This window comes from Populus euphratica, unplaced genomic scaffold (assembly GCF_000495115.2).
Source record: "Populus euphratica unplaced genomic scaffold, PopEup_1.0 scaffold412.1, whole genome shotgun sequence".
Taxonomy (NCBI): Eukaryota; Viridiplantae; Streptophyta; class Magnoliopsida; order Malpighiales; family Salicaceae; genus Populus; species Populus euphratica.
In genome coordinates this window covers 11,725-25,206 of record NW_011500301.1, presented here as the reverse complement: position 1 = coordinate 25,206, position 13,482 = coordinate 11,725, and the positions used below count along the sequence as shown (strand labels likewise).

At 31.4% G+C, this 13,482-nt stretch overlaps 1 protein-coding gene across 1 annotated transcript; it reads left to right on the top strand.

Moving 5' to 3' along the window:
• Positions 1-5,394: 5,394 nt before the first annotated feature.
• Positions 5,395-6,951, top strand: LOC105113357 (uncharacterized). Its single transcript, XM_011009509.1, has one exon. The coding sequence runs from the start codon at positions 5,395-5,397 to the stop codon at positions 6,949-6,951; it is 1,557 nt and encodes a 518-aa protein (XP_011007811.1).
• The last annotated feature ends 6,531 nt before the right edge of the window (positions 6,952-13,482 follow it).

Sequence of the window (13,482 nt, the reverse complement as noted above, 5' to 3'; positions counted from 1 at the left end):
TAAGGAGTTATTGATATTTGAAGTGCAAAATTATGATATAAAACCTTGATAAAAATACACTTTTAAATACTAATCATGGAGCACTTATCACATAATCACTACTTCTAAATTGGGACCTAGTAGGGATACTATAAGGGTCCTGATGATTTATCCACTAATTCTTCGTGACCAAGTCATAATATTTAACTAAGGTAGAAGCTTGATCAAGGGTAAATACACTTTGAAATACAACTTATCTTCTAAGACCATCATTCAAGTCTTTATAAAATCTATGCAAAGTTATGGCTTCATTCTCTCTTATGGCACATTTCATCATGTAATTGATAAATTATGTTATATACTCATTGATAGATTTATTCCCTTATCTTAGATTATTTTATTGGTCTAAGAGTTTATTTCATAAGCTTAGGATAGGTACTTTTTATGAAGGTTTTTTTTTTTCATTTTGATCCAATCAGTTATAAGAGATTGACCTCTCATCTCTAAACAATCCTCAACATCTTTAAATAAATTTTAGCTTAACCAATGAGCATCATTTTAGCAAATCTAACTTTTTTATTATCAGACAAGTTATGCTACTCAAAGAATTGATCCATGTCACGAATCCATATATCAAAGATCCAAGGATTATGATGACCATCAAAAGTTAGGGCTTCTATTTTGTTATGGCTTAAGACTTGCTCACCAAAGTCATTGTGTTTAGAGTAACCTAAATGATAGTCAAACTAGTTGCGCTCAGAGTGAAGTTATCCATAATAGTTATTTTTGTGATATTTATTGGTCTTTGAGTGCCTTATTAAAAAATTCTCTTAGGGCTCAATTCTTTTAAACATGTTAATCATCTAAGTTTGCAGTTCCCTTTAAATGGTCATAAGAGTATCACTAAGAGTTGGGTCTACAATAAGTGTAAACTTAAGCTTGGATATTAGAAGACCATGACACAAATGCATGCAACACTAACTTATAAATAGAATTGAGATCATACATGGTTCTTATATGTAAAATAACAATACAAAAATAAAGCTAATCCTATTTTGTTTTTTTTTTTTAAAGATTAATCAAGAACAAATTATCTTAGGAAAATTATAAGCTTATAATACTAGACCTTTAAGTGTAAATGATTAATCAAATAGAATATCATAAGTAAGAACTCACAATTAACAAACAGGAAGTTGACGACTACCAAGAATTAACACTTAAAAAATACAAGGTGAGATATTTTTTTAAAGGCATAAAAGTAGTATTAATATCAAATTTAAATGACAACTGTAAAACCAGAAAAAGTAAAATTTAACAAATTAAAATAAAAAATGATAGACTAACTAGATATTGCTAGGAGTAAGCTTGTTGTTGCTAAAGTGAAAAACTGGGTGACTTGTCTGTTGATATGATGGGTATGATAACAGTTATTGATGATGTGTCAATTGAGGTGGTAGAAATTGATGACATAGTTACTGAGATGGTAGAAGCTGTATCTTGTTAGATGTGGAGAGGACGTGGCTCACTAAATGATGTGGCACTGACTTGTGTGGTATGCTAAGATGACGTGGTTGGTGTGGCATCAATAGGCTAACATGGCTAGTGATGTGGCATGGGTTAATTAATTTTGTCTCCAACATCTTTTGTTGTTGTTGAGTGTTTGGGGTTATCGAGTCTCCTTTCTGTTGTTGCTAGCGGTGCGTGTGACTGCTGAAGGCAAGGACAACTACAGTCTGTTGAAGGTAATGGTTGCAACCAACTGGTTTTACTACTCTATTTGTTCTAATGGTTGAGAGCGATGACACTATGGATGATGGCAACTAAAGATCTGTTGCTAGCACTGAAAATGATGACATTGGCTGAGACACTGTCTTTACTAAGGTGAACCACTAGTCAGTGCTAGATGTGATGGGTTTATGGGTAGCTGTGGTTGGTGCTTGTAATGTTGATTTGGGTTGCTAAAGATAGATCTATTATGGAGATAACAACTCTGTATGGCTCTATGAGTTTCTTGTGGTGCGGAGTGGTGGCTGGATGCTTGATTTGCCAATGACAGGGAGAGGGTGAAACTAATTGATGCGCCATCGCTGACAAAGATCTTATGCTGCTGTGGTTGGCCAAGGTGCCGCTGATGTCAGGGGTGCCTACCACTATTGATTACTATAGTTGATGATGAACAGTGAAAAATGTTGATTGTGGTGGCTATTTGCTGGTGGAGAAAATGAACACTGTTTCTATTTTTTTAATCAGAACAATAAGACTTTTTTTTTTTTCAAAACAAATCTAGAGTTTAGCATAAACATGTGGATCGTTTAATTGTAAGAATATTTAAAACCCTAGCTCTGATATCAAATTTGATGCGAGACAATAAATAATTAGAATTAAAACGGGAAAAGAAAGAAGCTTTAGAGAAAGAAAAAAGCTAAAGAAAAGAAGAAAGGGGATTAGAGATATGCAAAGTCTGCAATATTTTTATTAATCATTAAAAAATCTAACATTTAGAAAAGTAGGATATAAATACTAAAACCTTAACTAGAACAAGTGATTGGACTTATAGCCCACTAAATAAAATACCCAATAATAATTAAATCAAACTCAACAAATAAATCTAAATTAATAAACTTCAACTAAAAATTTATATAAATTAAACTAAAACACAAGTTAAAGCTCAATATATCAATAGTTTGGTATATCTTCCATAATTTATGATCATTCTATGCGTAAATAATATTTTGAGTCTGGTATCCCTACCAAAATAGCTGCCCGGAGGTGGCTGTCAATGCTAGAAAAGTTGATAGAGGCTGTGGACAAATGGGAATTGATGCAAGGTGAAGCTAGACAGCAAGAGGAGGCAGCAACATTGGAAGCTCCACCGGAAAGACTAGTTTTTGTGGGTATGTGCATGAGGATGTGAGGGGGAGGGAGGGAGGGAGATGAAGGTGCAGTCACCAATTTTGGTTGCCAGTCATCTTTTGTGACCAAAATGTGTTGAGTTGCAAATCGGTTACAACATTGACACAACGCATTTTCTTTTTTGTTGTTACATGTTTTATGCCTTCTTCTTCACTCTAATTTTTTTATTATATATTTTTTATTTATCACAATTGTTAAAGAATAATTTGTTTTAATTTCAGCTTCTTTGTTTGAATTTAGGGACTTAGATGGTTGAATTCAAGAAGATAATTTCTTTGCAAACATGAGAAGAGCCAGATCTGATTCATCGACCTCCTTTCGCTTGTTATTATTATTATTTTTTTTTATCTTACCTGATTCTTGAAGTTAAAGCTTGGCTTGAATATTTTAGGGTTTTCTTCATGGGTATTCAAATTCTGTCTTATTTTTCTAGGTTACAAGAGAATATTGTAGTTTTTTTAAACAAAATGCTTTGAATTGAGATCAAATTAAAATTGAAGTTCTAAGAACCTGGGTTACTTTTTAGGTTCCTATTTTACTTGTGAAAGTTTTGATTTAATTAATAGTTCATTGTATCTAGAATATATATAAAAAAAAAATACAAGATCCACGGGGGTTTTGGTTTAAAAATATAGAAATTTATTCTAAAATAATTATAAATTTAATTTATATTTATTACTTATTTCTTTAACAATACACGTTTCTTAATTTCCCTTATATATCTATCTATTTTATATATTAGGAGACATTAACTAAACACAACGAAATTTGTTCATGTTCGAATTCGCTGTATTTGTGACTAGATTTTCGTAGAACAAGTTTAAAGTTGTCCTTGGTCTTCCATTTTTTAATGATTTTTTTCTCTCTCGTCATATAAACAGCCTTCATCAACATTTATTCAAATACCAAATTTTGTCTAATCTATTCAAACACCATGTACTTTAATGAAAATAAAAGGCTGTATCTTTCTCCTTCTCTTTGTTGTCTTGGGTGTGTGGTAGGGTTTTTTTTTTTTTTTTGTCTAGATGAGAAGAACAAAATATTTGAACACCTTTTAGGTTTCGAATTAGGTTTTTTTTTTTTTGAAGATTCAATTAATGAAATGTGTTTTATGATTTTACATTGAAAAATACTGAAAATTGGAATACATGGGTTGAAAATTAAAGATAAAAAAAGGGAAAGATTTTTCATCAATGAAAAAGTCCAAAGCATTTTTGTAAACTCATGAAATAAGAGTTAGGTCTTAAAGGAAATGAACATCCAAAAAGAAAATTGCTTTTTAGGAAACAAACGCTTATGACTTTATAATTGGAAATTTGCATAAAATAACAAAATTTAAGAAATAAAGAATAGATAGAGATTTTGATTCTATTAACCCGGCAACCTAGAAAAATAGGAAAAAAAATGTTATTTCTTTAATTATTAATATGAAAAGAATAAGGTTTTTTTTCTTGCACTAAAATAAGGGTTTCTTTTATCATGATTTCAAAACATAGGTTCTCTTTCGTTTTTCTATTTTCCTATTCGGTATAAACACAAATTAAGGTTACTTTAAATTAAAATAGGAAAATTCTTCTAAACAAAGTATGGATATTTATAAATTATTATAAAAAAAATTAGAAAAGTTATGATGAGTTGTTAAGTTCCCAAACCAAAAAATAATGGCCCATTTTAATTTTATTTTCGGATACTTAACATCACATCCTATATCCTCGGATGGATAGGGATGGTGGTTTAGCAAAATTTATCACTCTCATTATTTCATCAAAAATAAATCCTCTAATATTGTATATATAATGATTTTACTTCAATTTATTGTTTGTAATTTATTTTATAATTTTGTACTCTATATGTTTGTAAAACTCAACCCATGTAAGGTTTAGATTATGAGTTGAGATAGTCAATCTTAAAATATCTTTTAAAAAAAATTAAAATAATATAATTTTAATTTAAAAATAATAATAAAATCAACATGTTGAGATTTAGCTTATTATCGACCAATAATTTTTTTTTTTTAACTTTGATTAATTCATGTATTTGATTAGCCAAGTTCTAATCAATCAATTTACGATGCCGAATCGAGTCGAGTTTTATAATTATAATATATGATGTACATGCATATCAATAAAAAGAGTGTAAAATGGAAATTGAAGCGAAGAGTTGTAGTAGTGAGAGGTTACCAAAAAGGATTTCTCATTGAAGAATCAAAGGCAATGAATATTTATGTGAATCTAATAAATTCTGAATTAATGCCACCTAAAATTTGTGAGATATCTTCGCAAAATGGTTTCTTCTATCCAATCCAAGGCCTTATTTCTTTCTTCTTTCCCTGAATGTAGCATCTTATACGGCAAAATCTCTCTTATCTTTCCCTACTTACCTATCACTATACCGATTTTTCTTTAGCACCTTTTCCTAGAACCCTAGCTAGCTTGTGCTGCAGTCTTCTTTTTTCTTTTTTCTTTTTCTTTTTTTCTTTTCTGCTTGTCTTTCAAGTCTCTCATGGATGACCATGAACGAGAGTTTTTCCAAGGGGATCACTATCCTGCCAAGGTTACTGCAGGTAAACCTGTTGCATCACAACCATTAGATCCCTTAGCTTCGAAATCGAAATTTTGTTTCAAGATTAAAATAGCTAACAGCGGTAAACCTAGCGGGGATGATCGTGGAGGTTCAGGGGCTGACCTACATGGACCTGGTTATCGGGTGTGTGAATATTGTGGTAAAGAATTTTCATCAGGGAAAGCGTGGGGAGGGCATAAGAGACACCATCTCAAGAACGATAAAGATCTCAAGAAAGCTAAAAAATTAGAGCTTACCAAGATCCAGCGTGAAAAGATGAAGAAGCATGAATTGAAATTGTCAAAGAGTAACGCTAGTAGATGTAATACCATCAAAGCTGGTGATGTGAGTGTGGCTAGTGGAGGAAAACCAACCTGTTGTTTGTGTGGAAAAGTTTTTCCTTCGATGAATTCTCTGTTTGGCCATATGAGATTCCATCCTGATAGAGGCTGGAAGGGGACTCAGCCGCCTTCATTTTCTGACAAACACAGTAGCTCCTCTAGTCTTTCTGAATCTGCAGCTGGATTAGAGGTTGATCAGATTGATTTAGCTATGGAAAAAGGTTTAGATGATGGTGTTGATCTACTCGCATCCCTCTCAAGTTGGAACAAGAGAGATAAGCGAGGGCGGACCTTAGATCCATTTGAGTCTGTGTGTGATCTGGACAAAGTTGTGGCTGCTTGTAATCTGATAGAACTATCTCGCGATGGTACTGGCCAATTAGAGAAGCAGAAGATTGAGGAAATTCGACAAAGCAAGAAGCTAAAGATTAATGACGAATCAGCAACTTACAAATCTTTTCAACCAAAAAACAGCGGCAAACCAATGGATGATCAAAAGGCGGTAGCTTTCGACAGTGAAGGGGGAGTTTCGTGTTGGTTTAATGAAGAGAAAGGCAAGACGAAGAGGGAGTCAGATGAACAGGATGATGAATCTCACAGTATGATCACCAAAAAGAAAAAGAAGAAGAAGATGATGATGATGAACTGGATGTGCAAGTTGAATGATTCTGAAACTTCAAAAGGCACTGGATCATATAAGATTGGATGCCGCAGTTATGATAAAGCGTTTCCAACATTTTATGCTCCAGGTCATGTACCACCAGGCCTTGCCAGTGCAGATAGCGCTGAACAGTTGGATTATAACTCCAACATGGATGTGAAAGGCCATGTTCTTTCTTCCACGGAAGTTAAACAGTCAGAAGAAATTGAAGAGGAGGGCTCAGTCCCAATGGGGATTTACTTCTTCCAATGTGATATATGCCATAAGACATTCCCCACCGGGCAGGCACTGGGAGGTCATAAGAGATGCCACTGGAAAGGGCCAGTTAAAGCTACTCCAACACATGAAGTAGCTTTACTAGGAGAAGCAAGTCAAAATACTTCTAATACAGAATCATCTGGAGAAGCCAATCAAGCTGGAGAACCTACTCGGGCCAGTGCTTGTAGATTAAGCTTCGACCTGAACATGCCCTACATCATGGAGGATGGACAATAGATTTCTTTTGTCTTCAACCAGGTCTGATCATTGAGCTACATTTGCACCTCCTTTGTAGTATTTGAATTTCCTTCCTTCCAGTTACTCGGGCCAGTGCTTGTAGATTAAGCTTCGACCTGAACATGCCCTACATCATGAAGGATGGGGAATAGGTTTCTTTTTTCTTCAACAAGGTCTGATCATGGAGCTACATTTGAACCTACTTTGTAGTTTTTGAATTTCCATCCTTCCAGTTACTCGGGCTAGTGCTTGTAGATTAAGCTTTGACCTGAACATGCCCTACATCATGAAGGATGGGGAATAGGTTTCCTTTTTCTTCAACAAGGTCTGATCATTGAGCTACATTAGAACCTACAGTGTAGTTTTTGAATTTCCTTCCTCCTCTCCAGGTTCTCATGCATTTCCGTCGTCTTCAGGTTTTAATATATTACCTTTAGTATATTACATACATATTGCTTGAATTTAAGCTATCTTCAACTACTTTTTTTTTTTTTTGGTATAATGTCCTTTATTGTTTCCAGGCAGGCTATAACTATTTCTAATGTAAACCATTGCTGAACTTCGAATGAATCTGATGCAAGAAGGAAGCATATTGAGTCTTATAATACTTAATTTCATCTTAATTTATCCAAATTAATGCTCAAAACTTGCTTGCTTCTCTTGATGATAAATGCATGTTGCTTTGTTTTTCTGGCGTATGAACAACTTAATTTACAAGCCTAAAGTTCTAAACTCATAGCTTCTGAGCTGATCAGGTGAAGGGGATGATCCCAAATGTCTCGATGGTAAGAGTAAGGGAAAGAATAGATGAAGAAAAACCTAGCCAAGTTGTTCCTTTACCAAGAATTCCTTATGCCTCATGCGATCCATTAAACTGAAATTAAAGAAGGCTTTCGTTTTGTACCATTTTCAATTCAAGAATCCGCTCAACTGTCTTTGGTCCAAATTCTCTTGAGCATTCAATCTTTTCACGAACAAGTGGTCTTCAGGTTTTCTCTCTTTGTTTTGTAATAGAAAGTCCTGCTGGCAACAGCATGACTTTTTTTCTTGTTTTTGGATTATTAAGCAGTAACATCATAACCTGAATCAACTTGAATATTCACCTTCCTTTCTTCCTCCTCTGCAGCTTTTGTATGCACTTGGATTGCATTCTAAGTGTTTTCAAATTGTGTTTCTACTAAAAAAAGTCAAGTTATTTTTGAATGATTTTAATGTAAACGACATTAAAATCATTAAAAAAAAAACACATAAATCTTCACAAAAACATCTGCACGGCATTACTAAACATATACTAATTAAACAATCCTAACGTTGCAAGGTGCTTTCCATGACAAAGGTATTAGAACGTGTATTGAAATACACACACACACACACACACATTCTTATGAGGAAGACATGAGAATGGGAATTCCCTTAGGTGTTTCATCATATCGCAGAAATTCTCTCCTGATTTTTTGCAAGAGCATCGAGGAGAACAATGGCTGCCAAACTAGACTTCTTGAAGATGATTATAAAAGGAACGGACATGCTTATCCTTCTCTCATAATCAGTTCTTGAGACGGAATAAATGATTTTTGCAATAAGCACAGTAGGATCAGGTCATAGAGTATATATTTACGTTGATCGAATTCGGATAAGGATGTGAAAACAAGAACATATTCAAGTGATCAACTTGCAAGATTTTGAATTTTAGAATACAAAAACATAGTTATGATCAAGTGTCCAAATTTTAAATGCATATACAGAAATTTTTATATGTTTAACATACCCAAAATATTCATTTAGTCAAAATACGTTTTCTTATTATTAAGCTAAGCCCAAAATCCCCACTCCCAATAACAGTAGCTCATGACATGATTATATTATAAAAATTTGTATTTCACTGTAGACCATGAGATGTAATTCATTTTGGATTTACGTAATGTCATTATTATTTTGCTTTTTTCTTACAAAGGTTTTGCATGTTTGCGGGGCTAGAATGGTATTTCTCATGGGTTTTAAAGTCATTTGAAAATTGATTGTAGAATTTAATAATTTATATTAGTAGAATTACATATATTTCCTTAAAAATAAAATATATAAAAAAAAGGCTAAGAGAGCTTTTATATAATTTTTTTTTTTTTTACAAATAGTGCAGTTACTTCATTTTCCATGAAGTCAAGAGAATTAAAGAATAGTTCAAAGGATATTTTAGTATTTTCGTATGGCTTTTTTTATTATACTCTATTTAGATAGGAGGAAAATTAATATTTTCATAAATAAAATAAAAATGTTAATATTAATATTAATAAATAAAAAGTTGTTGGCACGTCATGCGATAACTAAAATTTCTCAACTACTATTAGGGTGTTTGGTATTGTGGTAGCTGTTGTGGTTGTGGTTTGAAAAAAATTATTTTATAAAAAGTACTTTTAGTTGAGGTTGGTTTGAAAAAATATATGTTTGGTTAAAACTGTGGCTAAATTAAGGTCGAATAAAAAATAGTTTAATGTGTTTGGTTAAAGAATGTTTTTTAAATTGAAGTTATGAAATCATTAAAAAAGATATATATTAATATTGATGATTTTTAATTTAAATATTGTAGATTTAAATACAATTATTATATCATTGAATAAATAATATTTTATATCAAATATTTTTTATTGTTCTATTAATTTATCTATAATTTCATCACGTATGAAATTCATCCAATAAGAACTACAATTTTTATAGCTTTTTGAGCGTGTAACAAAATTAGATAAAATATCATTAGAAATAAAATTGAAATTACGATCAAATTCTACAAATATTACATCATCATGCGATCTACTTCTAATTTATATAGTGTTATTGAATAATACTAAATAATATTTTTTTCAAGTAAAACACAGTAAAAAAAATCAACGAGTTAGAGACACTCTTCACTTGAACAGTGCCAAGTGAATTAATTCACTAGGCACTGTTCACTTCAATATTCTCTCTTCCATGGTTTAGATCTTTCTTTCACCATTGAAAGTTGGGAATATTAAAAGAAGCATAACTGAAGATCTCCTCAACAGTCCGAAGCAATAAATCACAGGTTGACTGGTAAGCATCATTTTTTTTCACTCTCACTCTCACTCTCATTTGTGCTCAATTCTCCCTTAATTCTCTAGTCAGAACTATCCACCTCCATGCATGACAATCTCTTTGAATCAAAACGAGTTTTCCTGCATTGAAAAGCCTTAACCCTTTTCTCCATATCCATCCATTTCTGGAAGTTGATATCTTTGCCAAATTCATCTAACTTCATTGGAGATTTGCTTGATCTTTCAACGCAACTAATGCAGTTGCTACAACACTTTTCTTGAAGTGAACAAGCAGACGGAATTAATTCACTCTGCACAAATGCTAAGAAAAAAACAGATAAATGTTGCTTTCGGTGAACCGGCATTTGAAACGTTAATTGTGGTGGGTCCTACATACAGTAAATAACATTTTCTATTTTACGAAACGATTTGTTTCCTTGGTTTGCTTCAAATGCAGAAGTAACCACGGAAACAAACACACTTATATCTTAAAGCTTCCAATAAAAGCGAAGCTTATAGAACAGCTTGTGTTACTTAAGTCATAATGGTTTAAAATGATTGATTTTTTTTCTCCTTTTATTTTTTTCGCTTGTGTTACTTAAGTCATAATGGTTTAACAATGATTTATTTTTTTTCTCCTTTTTTTTTTCTATTCTTTGAAATTCGTGTAACATAAGGATGTCCTCCTATTTATTTGTCTTTCAATTATAATTTTCTTTTTTTATTGGTCTTTCTTCATTTGGGATTTCTTTTTATATTATTTATTTTTTAATTTCATCTCTTTTCGTTTGATTTTATTTTATTTTTATATCAAATATGGTACTCATTTTTATTATTATTTTTTCCCCTTTTTTTGGTTTATTATCTTTTCTTTTAATTTTAACCCTCAACATTTTATTTTATTTCTTTTTATTCAGATTTAGTCCTTATTTTTTTATTTGCTTTTTTTTCCTTTTTCTTGATTTGTTTTTTTTTTCAATTAGTTACTCAACATTTTATTTCATTTTGTTAATCCAATTTTGATCCTCATTCTTTTAATTGCTCTTTCTTATCTTTTTTTTATTTTATTTTTTAGTTAAGTCCCTTACTATTTTATCTCATTAGTTTTTATATCATATTTGATCCTTCTTATTCTGACTACTATTTGTTTTCTTTTAAATTTCTTTATGGTTAAGAATTTTGCTCAAAATCTTTTTTTATCTTCTATAGGGTCATCTCGAACATGAAGAGTTGCTCACTACTAGAATTTTTCATTTTACAAATAGAATAATTCATCGGTAGTTAGATATTAATTCTATTGGCTTAAGTTTTATCAGTTAGATCATGAAAGGTTACCGCTTTTCAGAACACTTATCATTGGTGATTTTTGTTATGTTAATTATTCTATCGGTAATATAATCATCGATGGATTTGCATACAAAAAACACACACCAAATAAAAAAATATTATTGGCATCATTCTGTGAGGATTTTTATTAGTGAATATAACATATCACTGACAAAAAGTCTATTTGTAATTTCATCAATGATTTATATCTACATTACCGATAGATGAATTTTTTTAATGTTTAAATAGTATCAGTGGTATTTTTAGTAATTCTTTTACAACTCTTCGTAATATACTGACAAACTTATTATATTAGTAAGCCTATTAGTAAGTTGTTTAAATATTTAAATATATATATATATATATAATAAACAGAGTAGAAAAGAATTAAAATAAAAAATCAAATATTTACTACAAATTTAAAAAAATTTCAGTTTAAATATAATTCATCTAAAATTTAGGGGCTCAAAAAAGAGGAGGAAGCGAGTCTTCACCAAGACATAGGGCAATGAGAGGTAGCATATGTATTGTCAATGTATGATTTGAACTCTGATTAGTACTTAAAAGTGCATTTTTATCAAGATTTTATATCATCATTTTGCACTTGAAGTATCAATAACTCCTTAACTAAAACATGTTTTATAATAATATATCTAATAATATAAGATACCTATAATTTATGGTAAATGTCTATTTTTAATGCAGGCCTATCACATAAATGAAAAAATTGATTGATGACTTTAAGAACTTAAATTGCAAAGGCAAAGAGATGGCCAAACTTAGAAAAGAGATGTCGGTGCAATCCAAACCAGAACACTATTCGGTAATTGGGTCATATCTAGAGCTATATATCTCAGATTTAGGTCCAATTTATATGGATGGAAAGGTAAGACATAGGCCTACAACTTTCATATGGAGCCCAAGATCTAAAAAGGCCATTATCAAGTCCAAATTGTAGCAACAACAAAGAAGCCCGAATCTGTCTTCCAGCCCGAGCACTGTTCGGTATTTTGGCCATATCTGGAGTTCTAGAAGTCCAAATGAGCTGAAGTTTTTACACAAGAAAGCTGAGACAATTGCCTACAACTTTCATGTTTGCAACTGGCTCCAATTTTGACGTTATCAATGACGTTTTGGGCAGACAAGAGAAGATAAGGATTATCACCAAGTCAAAAGTTGGCCACCCACTTATCAATTAGTCATCAAATCAATAGTTCCTAATTTTGGCCTATAAAAGGAGGCATTTGCCATGCATTTAGGCATCTTGGTTTCCAGATCAAGATCATGCTCTTCCTTTCTCTCTTTGTATTTTTTATGCTTTGTTTTCATTAATATTAAGTTTATGCCTTTCATTTCCTTTCCTTTACTTAGTTAACTTTTATGTTCTTATTTTGTTTATCTATTTTGCTTTCTTTCATTATGTCTAGCTAAGTTAATTATGTCAAGGTGAAAAGGTTACACTAATGGTGTAAGAATAAGTATAATGTAAACTTAATATGGACTTTAATGTTTGATACTAACATGTTTTATATTTGTTATCTTGTTCACTCTTTAATACTTTGCTTGTTAAATGACTAATCTTGATTTATGTTGTATAACACTTGGTACAACAAATGCTTGGCACTTTCATAGCCCATAATGTATGGTATAACCGACACCTGAGCTATGAAAGGAACTTGATTTATTGTTAACATAAGTTATAATCATGAATGCTTGACGAGATTTACAAGTATTAGCATTAATTGAATAAGATGACTAATGTAATCATGTTAACAATATATAATCTGATTGGAACCTCCTTTGTGTGTGGTTTCCAATTCAATAATAAGAGTTTATACTATACTTGTTTGATATACCATTAGTGGAACCTCTAACCTTGACATTTGTTATTATCATTGTTTAATCGTTACATTAATATTCCATCTCAAAGTTCTCATCTTCTTCTTCTTCTTCTCCTTCTTTTTCTTTATTATTATTATTATTATTATTATTATTATTATTATTATTAGTACTACTACTACTACTACTACTACTACTACTACTACTACTACTACTACTACTACTACTACTACTACTACTACTACTACTACTACTACTACTACTACTACTACTACTACTACTACTACTACTACTACTACTACTACTACTACTACTACTA

Bases quoted from the DNA above. Each gene is read 5' to 3' on its own strand.
- LOC105113357 (XM_011009509.1), top strand. From the start codon at position 5,395: ATGGATGACCATGAACGAGAGTTTTTCCAAGGGGATCACTATCCTGCC.